General features: G+C 24.6%; 3 protein-coding genes across 3 annotated transcripts; 2 read left to right on the forward strand and 1 right to left on the reverse strand.

Annotated features, from left to right (window-relative positions):
* Nucleotides 1-1,490: 1,490 nt before the first annotated feature.
* LOC114132306 (macrophage migration inhibitory factor-like) lies at nt 1,491-4,154 on the forward strand. Its single transcript, XM_027997717.2, has 3 exons — nt 1,491-1,721; nt 2,929-3,101; nt 3,955-4,154. Exons 1-3 carry the CDS (start codon nt 1,614-1,616, stop codon nt 4,031-4,033), a joined length of 360 nt encoding a protein of 119 aa, XP_027853518.1. The 5' UTR covers nt 1,491-1,613; the 3' UTR covers nt 4,034-4,154.
* A 1,863-nt stretch (nt 4,155-6,017) lies between these two features.
* LOC114132070 (macrophage migration inhibitory factor homolog) lies at nt 6,018-7,286 on the forward strand. The gene is made up of 3 exons (XM_027997458.2): nt 6,018-6,418; nt 6,930-7,111; nt 7,174-7,286. Exons 1-3 carry the CDS (start codon nt 6,311-6,313, stop codon nt 7,259-7,261), a joined length of 378 nt encoding a protein of 125 aa, XP_027853259.1. The 5' UTR covers nt 6,018-6,310; the 3' UTR covers nt 7,262-7,286.
* On the reverse strand, nt 7,145-10,807 carry LOC114132063 (splicing factor ESS-2 homolog). Its single transcript, XM_027997447.2, has 6 exons — nt 10,534-10,807; nt 9,492-9,651; nt 8,997-9,116; nt 8,396-8,496; nt 7,696-8,324; nt 7,145-7,621 (listed from the first exon to the last, which is right to left on the reverse strand). The coding sequence occupies exons 1-6, from the start codon at nt 10,582-10,584 to the stop codon at nt 7,315-7,317; spliced, it is 1,368 nt and encodes a 455-aa protein (XP_027853248.1). The 5' UTR covers nt 10,585-10,807; the 3' UTR covers nt 7,145-7,314.
* Between the last annotated feature and the right edge of the window lie 3,854 nt (nt 10,808-14,661).

Here is a 14,661-nt window from a genome sequence, read left to right on the forward strand (position 1 = left end):
CATTCATTTCAGAAACACCCTGTATATATATATTGATTATACCTATATTACTATTGAATAAGTCGCGGTAATGTATGTGTTACATACTTACATTTTAATTCAATAATAAAAATAATTTGATACAAAAAACAATTCTGAGTGAAGATAGTCTGTCACCCTATATTTAATGATAAACAATGTATTTATATTTTTAAGTATTAAAACAATTTATTTTACTAAATGCAAATGGCACCCGCAGTTTTCCCCGAAATGAAATGTCCATATGAACTTTTGCTGAATGGTAGTCCAAAAATCCGAAACTTTTTCCGAACTTTCAAAATATTTCACATATTTTAAGGCTATATTTATAAGACATTTTAAATATTCGTTTATTTTTATAAAATAATTGCTAATAGAAAACTTGAAAATTTAATACAAAGTTCTTCATAAGTGATTCAAATTATAAGAATATATTGGCACACTTTTTTTTTATTAGTTTAAAGTTCAAGTATTGACAAAAATTCGTCAAAATCATGAATATTTTCAAATTATTTTGTTGTTAAAAATGTATAAAAAATATATTAATTGCTAAGAAATGAAAATGTAATACAAGATTTTCCATAAGTTTAGCTTACAATAATGATAAAAAAGTTGAGCGTTAGCCAATTAAAATAATTTTATTTAAACTTAAAATTTTACGAAATAAAAAATTCACGCGTAAAATAACGATGTACAATCAAATCGTTTTAGAATTTTGTTATAGATAAACAGTACTAGTCATAGAAACTAGAAACATATACCAATTGTTTGAATTGCCATTTTCTATACATTATTTAATTTTGAGATACCTATTTATGTCATTAATACATAAACCACCTTTTTGACCACCCAGTGGAAAATATATTATATCCAGATATCGTAGGCTGACAAATCATCTACGCTTAGAATTGTTTTTCCGTATACTATGATACCATCATTGAATTCAAATTTAACGCACCCGACACTCATTATAGTGACATTTACACTTAATTCTAATTTCGTATCTAAATATTTTTCAAAAATTTAGAAGTTGAACATCTGAACATTTTTATTGACATTGCTAAAAAGGTGATGGCAAATACAATAAGAAATTAATTTTTAAAAAACTACATTTTTGTTAAATCAATAGGTACATCTAAAAACCTAAAAATAGTAAAAAAAAATTATATTATATATTTTTTTTATTGCTAACCTGACATAATACGCGTATTATAGTATACTATGGTTTTCAATCAATTTTATTTGTTATTCAACAATATAAAAATATAATATTGTACATAAAAATTTGAGGACCCATCGGCCACCAAATGGGTACCTATTGCGTTGTAACGTATGTATAATGTATTATATATAAGAAGACTATGAGATAAATGTTCATTGCGTCATTTGTTTTTTCATGAATTTTTTTTTTTTGAATTCATGACACAACAGATGATTAAAACGATAAGTACCTATAATATAATAAGAACATTTCATAAATTACAGTTAATGTACTGGAGTTACACTGTTTGTCAACTTATTTGCCGTATAACGTTCACGATAATCTGCAGTTGCAATTTTTCATAAGTATATAATTATTTTAAAAATTCAACAACATGCCAACTTTAAGTATTACTACTAACATACCAAAATACAAAGTTCCATCAACTTTTTTAACTGATGCATCAAAATTAGTCAGCCAAATACTCCAAACACCAGAACTAGTAAGTTAAATTTATATTTCTATATATCTGGTAATACCATCATTGAAAATTGAAACAATACATTACTAACATTTTTAGAATGTTTATCGCTGTATAGTTTGTAACTATTCTCTACAAAACTAAACTTAGAACTTAGGGTTAAACTAGATTTGTTTTTCTATATTTTATCACACTTAATTTTCAACATCTAAATTTACTTACATTACAATTATATTTTGCCTATTAACAACCCTTAATAATAAATAATTCGATTTTATAAAATTTTACGAGTTAATTCTCCTAGTATACAACTCGGGGTAATTTAGGGCAGTACAAAAATAAAATAAACTTGAGTGTACTAATAGTTAATTTTGAATATTTCTATGTAAACTTATTTTTAATCAAAAGGGTATACCTTCAGAAAAGTCCCACATTTTATGAAGATGTGATGAAAATCTTCAAACTATCAAAGATGTAGAACAGAATTCATCAATTTAAGCATTCCCAATAATATTATTTATTTAATTAACATTCTATAATTCCATATTTATAAATTTATTTTTTTATTTATATTTTTTAAATAAATAAAAGAGGAATTTTCCCTACAGTAGAATATTCAAAAAGCTGTTTATATATACACTGTTTCATACACTAAAAATATAAAATAAAAGTTTTTAAAAAAAGTAAAAATATACTTAAAAACGATACACATGAACCATTACAATCTTTGTATAGATACGGCTGCGGAAGATTACTCAACATCAAAAAATAATAAACTATTGTAGGTAGTGTTCAGCTTGATTTTGAATCGTTACTATTAATATATTACTTATAATATATTTTTGGAAGTAAAATTATTTTTTCTTTTTAGTGGTTCTTGAGTCGCTTGCGAAGTCCTTTTTTTCGTAATACATTTTAAAAATTTCCTCAAGTATATTATCCTCTTTACAGTCTGACAATATATATATAAGTATGTATAATAGGTATATAGTGTGCCTGTATTGTGTTAATAACTGATTTAAAAAATTGTATGAGGTAATAAATGTATTTTATATGTATTACAATTATAGCCTGTTACCTATATAATCTATTATATATTATTATGTTATTAATGCTACTGTTTACTATACTTATTTCTATTACCTATATGTATATTATATAAAGCAATTATTAAAATATTTTAACTATACTTATTGATTAATCAAACTTTAATTTTCAATTATTTCAGTATATTGGTGTGAGAATCAAGGCAGGACAACAGGCATGTTGGTTTGATAATGAATCACCATGTGCATTAGGAACCATAACTGGAACTGGAAACTTTGGAACAGATGAAAATAAACAATTTTCGAAGATAATATTCGATTTTATTGAAAAACAACTTGGCGTACCTCAAAATAGGTATATTCAAAAATTAAATCATTTAATTTTATGTTTATAATAGTAATGTTATAATTAGTTTGATATTTAATCATATAGTATGTTAATTTGTTATTTTTTGATAATCATTATTAAAAAAACAGTTTATTAACTAGGTATATCATAATAATTATTCAGATTTAAAAAAAACCAAGGATAAATCATGAATATTAAACTTTATATATCTTATCTTTAGCTTTATACTTCTTCCATACATTTTTACTAGGTACAGTCTACATTAAATTGCTCTCATAAAAATATGCTTTTTCTCTGTTTTGTTACTAAATACAATATTATTATAATCATTAGGTAAGATCAAAGAGACAATGTTAGAAAATATGTAAAATTATAAAATTTATAAACATTCAAAAATAAATCAAATTATCTACAGACGACTACAAAGTAGGCATTAACACTATAAAAAGACCAACTAAATATTATCTACAGTTAATAAATATTCTGATTCATATAGTCTAACTTCTAACTCTTTACGGTTTTACGCCTATAGTAATATGTTACTTAGATATGTTTTATTTTAAACATCATATTCTGTGTGTTTCATAATTCAAAACTTGTCCCATTATAACAAAAGTGTATTAATAGTTTTAATAAATATAATTTTTATTGAAATAAGTACCCTATACCTATAAAATTATATTTTATTTTTTTTAAATTTTTAAAATAAATTTACAATCTGTATCTAGGAGCACAATAAATAAATATGACGCAGAAAAAAATATTTACAATGTATTAAAAACCTAACATTACAATAAATTATATTATACCAATTAATATTATTTAATCTAATACAAAAATTATTAATGTTTTGTTGTAGATTTTATTTATCATTTGTGGAACAAAAACCAAGCAATATTGGAGTTAAAGGCACAACTTTAGCAGAGATTATTCAATAGATTATCAGAAGCTCAATGATTTTTTGACGATAAAATTATTGTTTTTTGTTGTTTTTTTTTATCACTTTTAAATCTATAATGTAATAATATTAATAATATTAAATAATTTGTTTTCATTCTATACCTATACTTTTTTCTGAATCTATACAATTTATTATCAATTATTATGAAGAGAACTCATACATTTTTCCACAGCTTAAGTATGACAACTTGTTTTTTTATAAACCTAAATAGATACTTTATGTTGGTATTTTTAATTTTAAAAATATCAAAATAATTCCACAGTTACTTACTCTATACGTTGTTTATTTTTCTCAACAATATAACTCAATAATAGTCAATAGTCCATGGTCTTGGTAAAATGGAATATCTTATGCAGCAGTAGCACTAGTAAACACTTAAAGTGGTACCTACATTTTAACCATTTAAATCTAAATCAGTGTTTCCCAAACTTATTTTATTCAGCGTGACAATGGCCCAAACAAAATGTTACAAAGCTCTTCTAAATTAATATTTTAAAGTAATTTTTTTGGTGTGCATAACAATGTTATTTTAGTTGCAGTTATTCCTAAATATTTGTCCAAAAAAGTACATAATTTTTAAGTATATAATAACATATTGATTTATTGTATAATATGTAAATTATAAACAAAATTGATATTCTAATGAACAAAATGTGACTGTAGCTGTGATGTCTCCCCGAAACCCACATTAGATACGAATATACGATGTGCGTCGATAATATTAAGTAACTATTCTAAAAATATAATATAACCTCTTATGAGTCGTACAACATTACGATAATGCGACTGCTGAAAGAAAATTCAGATTGAAAAATTAATATACTGCATAGTGCATAGTAACAACCACTACCCACTGGCCACTTGTACAATGAAATGCTCTGTAATCGAAATTGTACCTTTTGTTGCTATAATATTGTATAAATGTATGATTATTAAAAATTTCAGATATTAAATACTTTGATTTCTAAGATTTGAGTTCTGAGGTATAGATAAAAATTCTTTCATAATTTATAACAGATTTTAATCCTCTATTCTTCTAAAGGTTAAACAAATATCTATCATCTCTAATGAAATGACAATTCATTTCATTCCAAACGATCTAAACATTTAATAAATTATTCTAGAACTGCCCATCGATAACTTTATTAAGATAAATATTTTATTAATTATTACTACAATTATTACTTTTTAAGTTACATAGTTGGAAAATAGTTATAATTCCTATAACACAATAGGATACAATAATACGAGGACGCTACACCCGCATTATTTGTTGTCTCCATCGTACCTATAGGCAAGTGCATAACATAGCAAATCTACGCTCAACAGTATACGGTTAGTTCCATTAGCTTTATTAAAATTAGAATGAATCAACCTACTATGAAACCTAATGGTAAGAACTGTAACTATTTTTGAACAAAGATTTTTCCACAATAATTCAATTTTTCTCGATATATTTACGTAAATAAAATATAGTGCTGTTTAAAATGTCCATGACTCGCTTAAAAATGAAATTATTGTAAACATTTTACCACTATATTTTGAATACGAACGAGTAAAGCAAGGTTCTTACCATTAAGTTTTAAAAAAAGTTGAGTTCACTTTAACATTGAAGCTAACAGAGCTAAACGTGAACTACTAAGTCTAAACGTAGTTTACTATGTAAGTATGTAACAGCGTAAAACAATTAATGAGAATATAGCAATTAATTATTAACTCTTGATTGACTGGCGATTGCATTTATGAATTGGCCAAGTAGAGTAAACTGTAAATATTACTAAAATTATTTTAATTTTTGATGATAAATAAATAATAATAAATACCTTCTAGTCTTCTAGGTACTAATTTATATTGAGTCATTTAAGTCATTATAACTTATAAGGAATAATATTGATTTAATATGTTCAAATATATTTTTTTTATTATTATTGAAATTTGTTATATAATATTGTATGTATAAAAAATAAACATTTTGTTGCACAATTATATGTTATAATAAGTACATTTTTTTATTATAGTAAAAATAAATAAAGGTATTTCGTATGTCATACAAACAAGCACAAAAACATTACTGTATACCGATTTAATTTTTTATAACTGAACCACAAACCACTATAATATTATGTGATCTGCATTCAAAAAATATTAAAATTATAAAATAAAACGTGAATAAATTAATATTCTAATATAACTCCTCAACCTAATTTGTGATAATAGTAAATAAATCTTTCATTATTTCATACACAAAACTAAAATGCCAATTTTGCAAATTGATACTAATTTGTCAATGAATTCTGTGCCACCAGACTTTTCAGTCCAGACTTGTGAACTAATGGCGCATATATTTAAATCACCATTGAACGTAAGATAATAAAATACTTAAATAAATTATTTTTAATGTACTTTAAAATGTTCATACTTATGTTTTATATTTTTTTAAATCATTAATTGCTATTGACTTAAAGACAATGAATGACCTATTTTAGTTAGATATTTTTAAAAAATAAGCTCTGATACAGTGATGAAATTAAATATTGATTTGTTTTCTGTTGATTTTTTTGGCATGGAAAACGTTATGAAAATATTTAGACAATATTTCTTAAAATAATTAATTGATAAGATAAATTGGTGTCATTTTAGTTTAGTTCATAAATTAATATTTAAAAAAAATAATAATTGTGTAAATTAATATAATACTTAACAGAAATAATTGTTACATTAAAATTTATTAGGAGGTAATTTAACGTTCAAATCAATGTCAATTTACAGTACATTTGTACATAGTAATATTATTGAAAAAACAGTGTGTAAAATGTAAATTATATAATAATTATTAAAATTCTAATATTATTATTATCTATTTTAATTTATAGTTTTGTGTTGTGCATATAAACACTGATCAAGAGTTATATTGGTATGGATTAGATGGGCCATGTGTCTTAGGAACATTAAAAATAGTATCTGGTTCTGGAACAATCAGTCCTGAACAAAATATAGGACATGCTGAAAAACTTGTAAAACATATCAGTGATCATTTAAAACTAACCAATAAGAAGTATTTATATATAAAATCATAATTTATAAAAAATAAAATGTTTAACAATATTTTTATTTCAGTATATCTATATCATTTGTGGAACAAGATGCAGCGAACGTTACAATCTTTAATACTACTGTATCAAATTTTTTACAAAATAAAAAGTAAATAAAGATTATTAAGTACAAATATAGTTTTTGTATTTAAAATTATTTAATTGTTTAAAAGAAATCTACAGCTCTTGAGCGTTTGGAAACATTGATATTCAATAAGTTATCGGTAAGGTTTTTAGGTACTTCATATGGTTTTTTCTGATGGGTAGGTGTAGATTTTTTAATATTGCCTTTTAATCCAGAAATTGATGGTGATCCAGATGGAGTTGTATGCGGTGACGGACTATAAGATGCTCTTAAAGCAGCATCTCTACTTCTATCACTACCTATACGGTTACATATAAGTCTTTGAGCTGCTGGTGACATAGAATTCAATCGGTCCAATGGGCTATTCATTAAATTAGATGGCGATGGTCTGAAATTGTATTAACAAAATAAATTAATTTATATTATAATGCATACAAATAACAAAATAAAAAAATTCCTTACGTAGATAACTGTTTTCGGGCTGTTTCCAATGCTTTAATTTTTTTATTTCTATGACCTTCACTAGCTTTTTCAGCAAGTGCATGAGCTAATCTTTCACGTTTGGGCTGTTCAGGTATTTTGAAAATAGGACCAGAATTATGAGGAGTCAGTGGAGTGTCACTACCATCTAAACGAAATGGAGTACCTTCAATTTCTCCCCAAGTCATCAATGGGCTTTGATTAACACCAGGAGCAGGAGATGGAGTTTTAACAAAACCATAACCATTGATTTTAGGGGTAGAAGAAGTTAGTTCTTTGCCATCAACTCCAATTTTGCCATCTAACTGTCTTGTTTGCATATGTGCTAAACTGCATAGTTGTTGTTTGTTATGTCTTTCGTCAAATGGGTTTAATTTAAGCCTCGTATTAGAATGATCAATTTTTTGTCGTTTGGATGCCATATTAATAAGTTCATCTTTAGTTAATGTTACTCCATCAGGAACATACATAATATAATTTTTATTTTTAAATGCCCACGAATCTAAATTAAATGCACGCTCTGTATTAGACGCTTGACTTTCTATTGAAGGTACTTCAAGTTTATCAACCATTTCTAATGCTTTTTTTTCACCTTCAAATAACCATGCATTCTGAAAAAAAAAGATTTTAAGTTTTTTACTATTATATATTTAATTTGATAGAAATATTTATAAATCAAAACCTTTTTTTTATATTGAATTTCAGCTTCTTTAATGATTTCATTAAAACTATGATTATCTTCACTTGTAGTATTGCTTAAAAATTTGTCCAATCCAATAATTTCTGAAAAATAATTATATGTGCAATATAACTATGTAAATAATAGAGTATATAATGAAAACCATCTTAATAAGACTTTTAAAAATAAGTAATAAATTAATAGTCACTAGATAAAATTTTTTTCTAGGTTAACATAACTATTTTAATATTCTTAGCAATACTCATACAAATTATTTTAATTGTCATAATATCGGGATGTATTTTATATAATGATTAATATCTTAAATTGTGTTCTATACAATAGTATTCTCATGTTAATGTTGGAAAATATGGTAAGATTCAAACCAAAAATGCTTTCCTTCAAATGCTGTGAAGACACTTTCAAACCTAAAAACTGTACCTAATGTGTTTATGATATTATAGTTATCACAATAAACCATGTGAATATCATAAAAAAAATTATTATAGCCTTAGCACCTAAAGTCCAATATTTTGATAGTCATGATAAATCAAGATTCAAGAGTACTAATTAAATTTATTTTAAAATGTTGTTATTTACTAACCAGTGTTTTTTGATTTAGAATCATCAGGTTTTCCATCATCTAAATCTGTAGGATCAACAGTTCTGTTACTCATTGGTCCTTTAGTTGGTTGTGGTGTTTCAAATGTATCTGGGCTTGCATCTATGGATAAAAATAATAATTATAATACACTAATTTTAGTGGTAAGTATAATATTAGCATTAAAAGTAATAAATAAGTTAAATGAAAAAAAATTAGAAAATATTAGCAAACTATTTACAAAATAATAGTTTAACTATTTTTTTTATAAGCAAGTCATTTTTTATCACTTGAATGTATTAACAATAGCATAATCAAAATTCATAAACTTTTTGTGTTAATGTATTCAAAAAAAATAAATAACTAACTAACTAACTAAGTACAATAGTAATAACCAAACAATTTTTTTAGAATGAAACAATCAGATTTTCAATTTTATTCTTTAGTAAGCTACTACACAACTTTTTTTTTTTAATAATTAATAAATTATAAAATTACCAGGTTGTTCAATAAGCAATCGTTTACTTAAACTATATTTTTCATAAATTTCTCTTAATTTCTTTGTATCATTATGTTGAACTGCATCTAAATAATCTTTTTGGGCTTTCCATTTCTCCAAATCTGGAAAGAAATCTCTTTCTATAATTTTACCAATACTCTGAAATAAATAAATAAAAACAATTAATTAAAATTTTATACTAGCACAATTCATAAGTAAATATGAATCCTCATGTAAAAAAAAAAAAAAAAAAATTTAAAATGTGGATTTTAAATTTTCAGCTATAATATTAAAATATTGTTTAATTAAATCATTTTACTGACAATTTAAAAATAATTATTTATTTTTACACATAAAAACATCATCATTAGAATTATTTTTAGCTTTGGATAATGTGAAAGTGCTGATAACAATTTATTATTATTCATAAAGTTGATAAAGTCGATTTAAGTGTCTTCGGGTAATAAAAATTTAATAATCTTTTGTTAAAAATCTAAATGGTTATAAAAGTAATAATATTAATAATTATATCAAATATGTAATAATATGTTTACAATAACAATATTGCCAAACCAGTTGTGCAACATAACAGCACCGACTGGTGCCTAATCATCCATCATCAAATTGAATTCTTTAACCACCAACGAGTATCAAATAATCAATACAAGTAGATATAATTCATGTAAAAATAGAAATATTAATTTTTAAAATAATATATTTAGTCCTTATAAGTTGTAATATTCACGTGAAAATGATTGAATTTCAGGTTCATAATAAGTTCATTACTCAGTAATTTTAAATAGTAAGTTATGTTTACAGTATATATAATTATAAATTAATTATAATTAAATGACCTAAAAACATATTTTTTTATTGATATGATACCAGTAGCCAGTAAGTAGGTACTTAAAAAATAAGTTTTATAATTTATATAGGTATATACTATATAATCTATTTCTTAGTGTCATTGAAGCTGTATTAGTCTATTTAAGATGTTTTCATTTTTAAGCATATACAAGATACATTGATATATGTAATTACCTCTAAATATTCCTCTTCAGGCAAAACTGTTTGTTGTTTTTTTGCAGCCATTTCATGGGTTTATGGGTTAGGTAATGGTAGGAATAAAAAAATATGTTGTAATAATTAAGTAAATTATTATTTAATATTTAGATAAAGTTAAACAGTAAACATATTCTTATTAAACAGAAATGCAACTAATAACTTCAAATACATTTAATATTTAAGCAAGACATAACACAAAAATACAGAATTAATTATTAAAACTAATTCAAGTAGTAAATTAAAATTATTTGTGATAATACAAATGCAAAAAAAAAGTTTTGATAAGGATTAAAGTATATAAGCTTTTATATGGTTACACTGAGATAGATAAGAATATACTGGAGCGCGGACTTGCCTATGCTCGTATGTTACGAAAAACGGGCCGACGTATTTTTCGTTACCCCCACTCCTGTATGGCAAGAAATTGAACTGCCATACCAATAACATTGAAAAACTACACATTTTAACTTGACACAACTCTGGGATAAATGGTCGTATTACGTTAACTTTGGTATCAACATTTTTGTTTTTATGTGTACTTCAAACTTGTATTTACAAAAAAAAAAATTAAAACTCTGAACATTTTTATTTATTTTTGTAATAACTCAGGTTTTTTGAGTGGGAATCTAGATATTAAAATTAGGGTTTTAAATTTTAATTGGATACTAATTTATATTTTATTACAATAGTTATAGAACCTATTAATTGCAATAAACAGCATGATTTTAAATTAAAAAATTAAAAATATATTTATCAAGACCATCTACATTAAATTAAAAATATAATAATTAGATAATATATTATTCACCTATGGAATTGAATAGATTTTAATTACTTTCCTTGTTCCAACTCTTTGTACATTTAAAGGCCGAACATGACAAAACCATTTTTATATGGAAATTAACTTAAAGTCTCAATTACCTTATATAATTAATAAAATGTAAAACATGTTATTAGTAAATACACAAAACAAAAATAGTGAATACTATGCATGAGATAAGTGTAGGTATTAGATTTTCTAATAGTAGTCTAATATTTCTAATAGTTAGCCACAACATCAGAAAACAATGCCTTTATTATGATAATTATTTTTTTTTATTTCTATTATATGAAATTTTTTACCACCCTTAAACATTTTTTAAAACTATATACAAATTACATCTATTTTATTTTATGTTATTTTTATTATGATTAATCTCTTATAGATACTTCAAATGTATATTTTATACCTATAATTTAAAATATTTGGTGTATTATTTTATTAAATATTATTATGATATAAAAGTAGTTACAAATTATTAAACGAATATTTTATATAATATATATTATAAATACCTATGTCAAAAAAAGTGTTACATAATTAAGTTGATAAAAAGGTACATTATACAATTTAAAAAAAATGTATTTAGTTGGTACGGGGCTTTTTTTTCCAAGATTCATTATAATAAAATTATTAAAATTATATTTTTAATATTAATTTCATTAAATAATATAATTATAATATGGTATCGCGTGATGAGTATTATACTATTTATACTACAGCGTGGGCAATTTTGTTTTTATAAAAATGTTGTTCAGAGTTTTTATTTTTATATTTTGTAAATATAAGTTTGAAGTACACATAAAAACAAAAATTTTGATACCAAAGTTAACGTAATACGATAATTTATCCCAGAGTTATGTCAAGTTAAAATGTGTAGTCTTTCAATGTTATTGGTATGGAAGTTCAATTTCTTGCCATACAGGAGTGGGGGTAACGAAAAATACGTCGGCCCGTTTTTACATCATAGTCCGCGCTCCAGTATATTCTTATCTATCTCAGTGTATGGTTACCACGATTAAAGATACAGGCTGGGAGCCTGGGAATCGGCTCATATAAACAATCACAAGTCTTGAAGCCCAAACCTTCTAAAAAAATCAGCTGTTCCCATTAGTACTAGCGCTACCAGCGGAATTTGTATACAATATCATCATCGATATTACCGCGCATTTTATATTCAAACGATATATTCAAAAATTATGAATAAACTAGGGGCTGATGAAACTCAATTTGATATATTATAGTTACATTATATAATAATTTATATTCATTATTTAAACGAATTATGTTAAACGATGTTCAGATAACAACTATTATATCGATTAGATAGGCTATACATATATACTTTAGAATATAGAATTATAGAGTACAGACGATTAACTTTAAAGTTGTATGGTGTAATTTTGAAATGTAGAAAGAGCCAGATAAAACAGGCTCGTGGGCAGACAGTTGCCTTATCCACCCTTATATTATAGTATATAAATGTAATATATATATATATAAACGCGTTAACAATATCAAAGTGTAGTAAGAAATTTTGTTAAATTTGAATGCAATGATATAAGTATCATTGTATACGAAAAACGATTCTGAACGGAGATGATTTGTCAGTCTAGAACTCTAGAATATTTAACGTTAGATATAAATATAAACAATTTTATGAATTTTGAACTACAAAATAGTTTGCAAATATTCATGATTTTGACGAGTTTTTGTCAAAATTTGAACTTCAAATGCTAATAAAAAAAAATTGTGCCTATGTATTCTTATAATTTTTTTATCGCTATAAGAATAACTTATGAGGAACTAGGAACTTTGTATTAATTTTTCAAATATTTTGACTCCGCCAAAAAAATTTTATCGACACTTCAAACAAAAATTCTTAGGAAAATTGAAAATTTCATTTGTCTATAAATAGCTCAAAAAAAGTCAAAATATTTTGAAAATCAAATCACGTAAAGAAAATAACAATCTAAATAACTGGTAAAATTTTTAATTATTTACGACTTATATTATTTGAATAACAACAAATATCAAAAATCGTTTGAGGCTAAACCGTTATATTTAACGCGGTTTTATAAAAATTTAAATTTCAAACACTCATAAAATTTTTTTGTCTGAATCCGGTAGTTTTTTTTACAGATATTTGAAGAAAAATTTATGGAGAACCTTGTACCAAATTTTCAAAACTTAGTTATAAAAGAAAAAATTTTTACGATTTTCCAACCACAAAATTACTTGCAAATTTTCGCAATTTTGACATATTTCGTATAAATTCGAACTTTAAGTACTTATAAAAAAAAATTGTGACTAACGATTTCGGATTTTTTTTTATCACTTTAAGAACAACTTATAAAAAACCTTGTATTAAATTTTCAAGATTTTCTGGTCAGCCAAAAAAAAGTATTGAATTAATTTTTTCTATTAGATGTGTCTTAAGAAAATTACAATTTTGCGATATACATTTAAATATGTTAACTAAGCTAATTTATAATCGAACATTTTTAGCTATTATGATTTAAAGTAACTTTTATTATTAAAGCAATACATAAATTCATAATTTCTATATTCGAGTTTGATCACACCATTTATAATATCAGGGAGTAAAAACGGATAACCCGCAAAAAAAATCACCCTATTCTATTCCTGAAACCCAATTACACGACTACTCATTACTTGCAAATTGTACCCAGTTTCAGATGAGAAACTCACAAACAATTTTACCCGGTTTTGAACGCAGAACCCGCAAATAATGTTATAGGGGTTTGAACTTTGAACACAAAATCCATAACTCGAAAACAATTTGATCAATTTAGTTATCCTATACTCTGATACTTATAACCCGCAAACAACTGTACTCAGATTCAGATGTGAAATCCACAAACAATTAATCCCGATTTTGAACGCAAAATCCACAATCTGTAAAGAATTAGTCCCACTTTTGCATCGTATATACAACTAGCCTATATAAACAATTGTACCCAGTTTCAGACACGAAACTCACTAACAATATTAGCCGGTTTTTAACGCAAAACCCATATTATCCTACAATATTTTTACCTGGTTTCAATACAAAACCCAATAATTCTCTAAAACAATTTTGACCCATTTTTATTCCCTGAACTTATAATATGATGTGACCAATAATCTCTTAGCACCTGCAGCCTCACTTTTTTAATAAAAACTAAAACATGCATTTAAATTCAATACTATCGTAAGCTGGAAATGGGCGAACGCCTTATTCTATGACAAAACTAAAATTATTCTAACCACCTTTTTGTTTA

The sequence above is a fragment of the Aphis gossypii genome, chromosome 1 (genome assembly GCF_020184175.1).
Source record: "Aphis gossypii isolate Hap1 chromosome 1, ASM2018417v2, whole genome shotgun sequence".
In the NCBI taxonomy this organism is placed as follows: domain Eukaryota; kingdom Metazoa; phylum Arthropoda; class Insecta; order Hemiptera; family Aphididae; genus Aphis; species Aphis gossypii.

What these genes read in the sequence shown, in the direction of transcription:
- LOC114132306 (XM_027997717.2), top strand. Translation starts at nt 1,614, where the DNA reads ATGCCAACTTTAAGTATTACTACTAACATACCAAAATACAAAGTTCCA. An exon ending in TACTCCAAACACCAGAACTA is followed by an intron (nt 1,722 to 2,928) that starts GTAAGTTAAATT and finishes CAATTATTTCAG; the next exon opens with TATATTGGTGTGAGAATCAA. An exon ending in CTTGGCGTACCTCAAAATAG is followed by an intron (nt 3,102 to 3,954) that starts GTATATTCAAAA and finishes GTTTTGTTGTAG; the next exon opens with ATTTTATTTATCATTTGTGG.
- LOC114132070 (XM_027997458.2), top strand. Translation starts at nt 6,311, where the DNA reads ATGCCAATTTTGCAAATTGATACTAATTTGTCAATGAATTCTGTGCCA. An exon ending in TATTTAAATCACCATTGAAC is followed by an intron (nt 6,419 to 6,929) that starts GTAAGATAATAA and finishes TTTAATTTATAG; the next exon opens with TTTTGTGTTGTGCATATAAA. An exon ending in TTAAAACTAACCAATAAGAA is followed by an intron (nt 7,112 to 7,173) that starts GTATTTATATAT and finishes TTTTTATTTCAG; the next exon opens with TATATCTATATCATTTGTGG.
- LOC114132063 (XM_027997447.2), bottom strand. Translation starts at nt 10,584, where the DNA reads ATGGCTGCAAAAAAACAACAAACAGTTTTGCCTGAAGAGGAATATTTA. An exon ending in AAATTCAATATAAAAAAAAG is followed by an intron (nt 8,325 to 8,395) that starts GTTTTGATTTAT and finishes TTTTTTTTTCAG; the next exon opens with AATGCATGGTTATTTGAAGG. An exon ending in GCCCGAAAACAGTTATCTAC is followed by an intron (nt 7,622 to 7,695) that starts GTAAGGAATTTT and finishes ATACAATTTCAG; the next exon opens with ACCATCGCCATCTAATTTAA.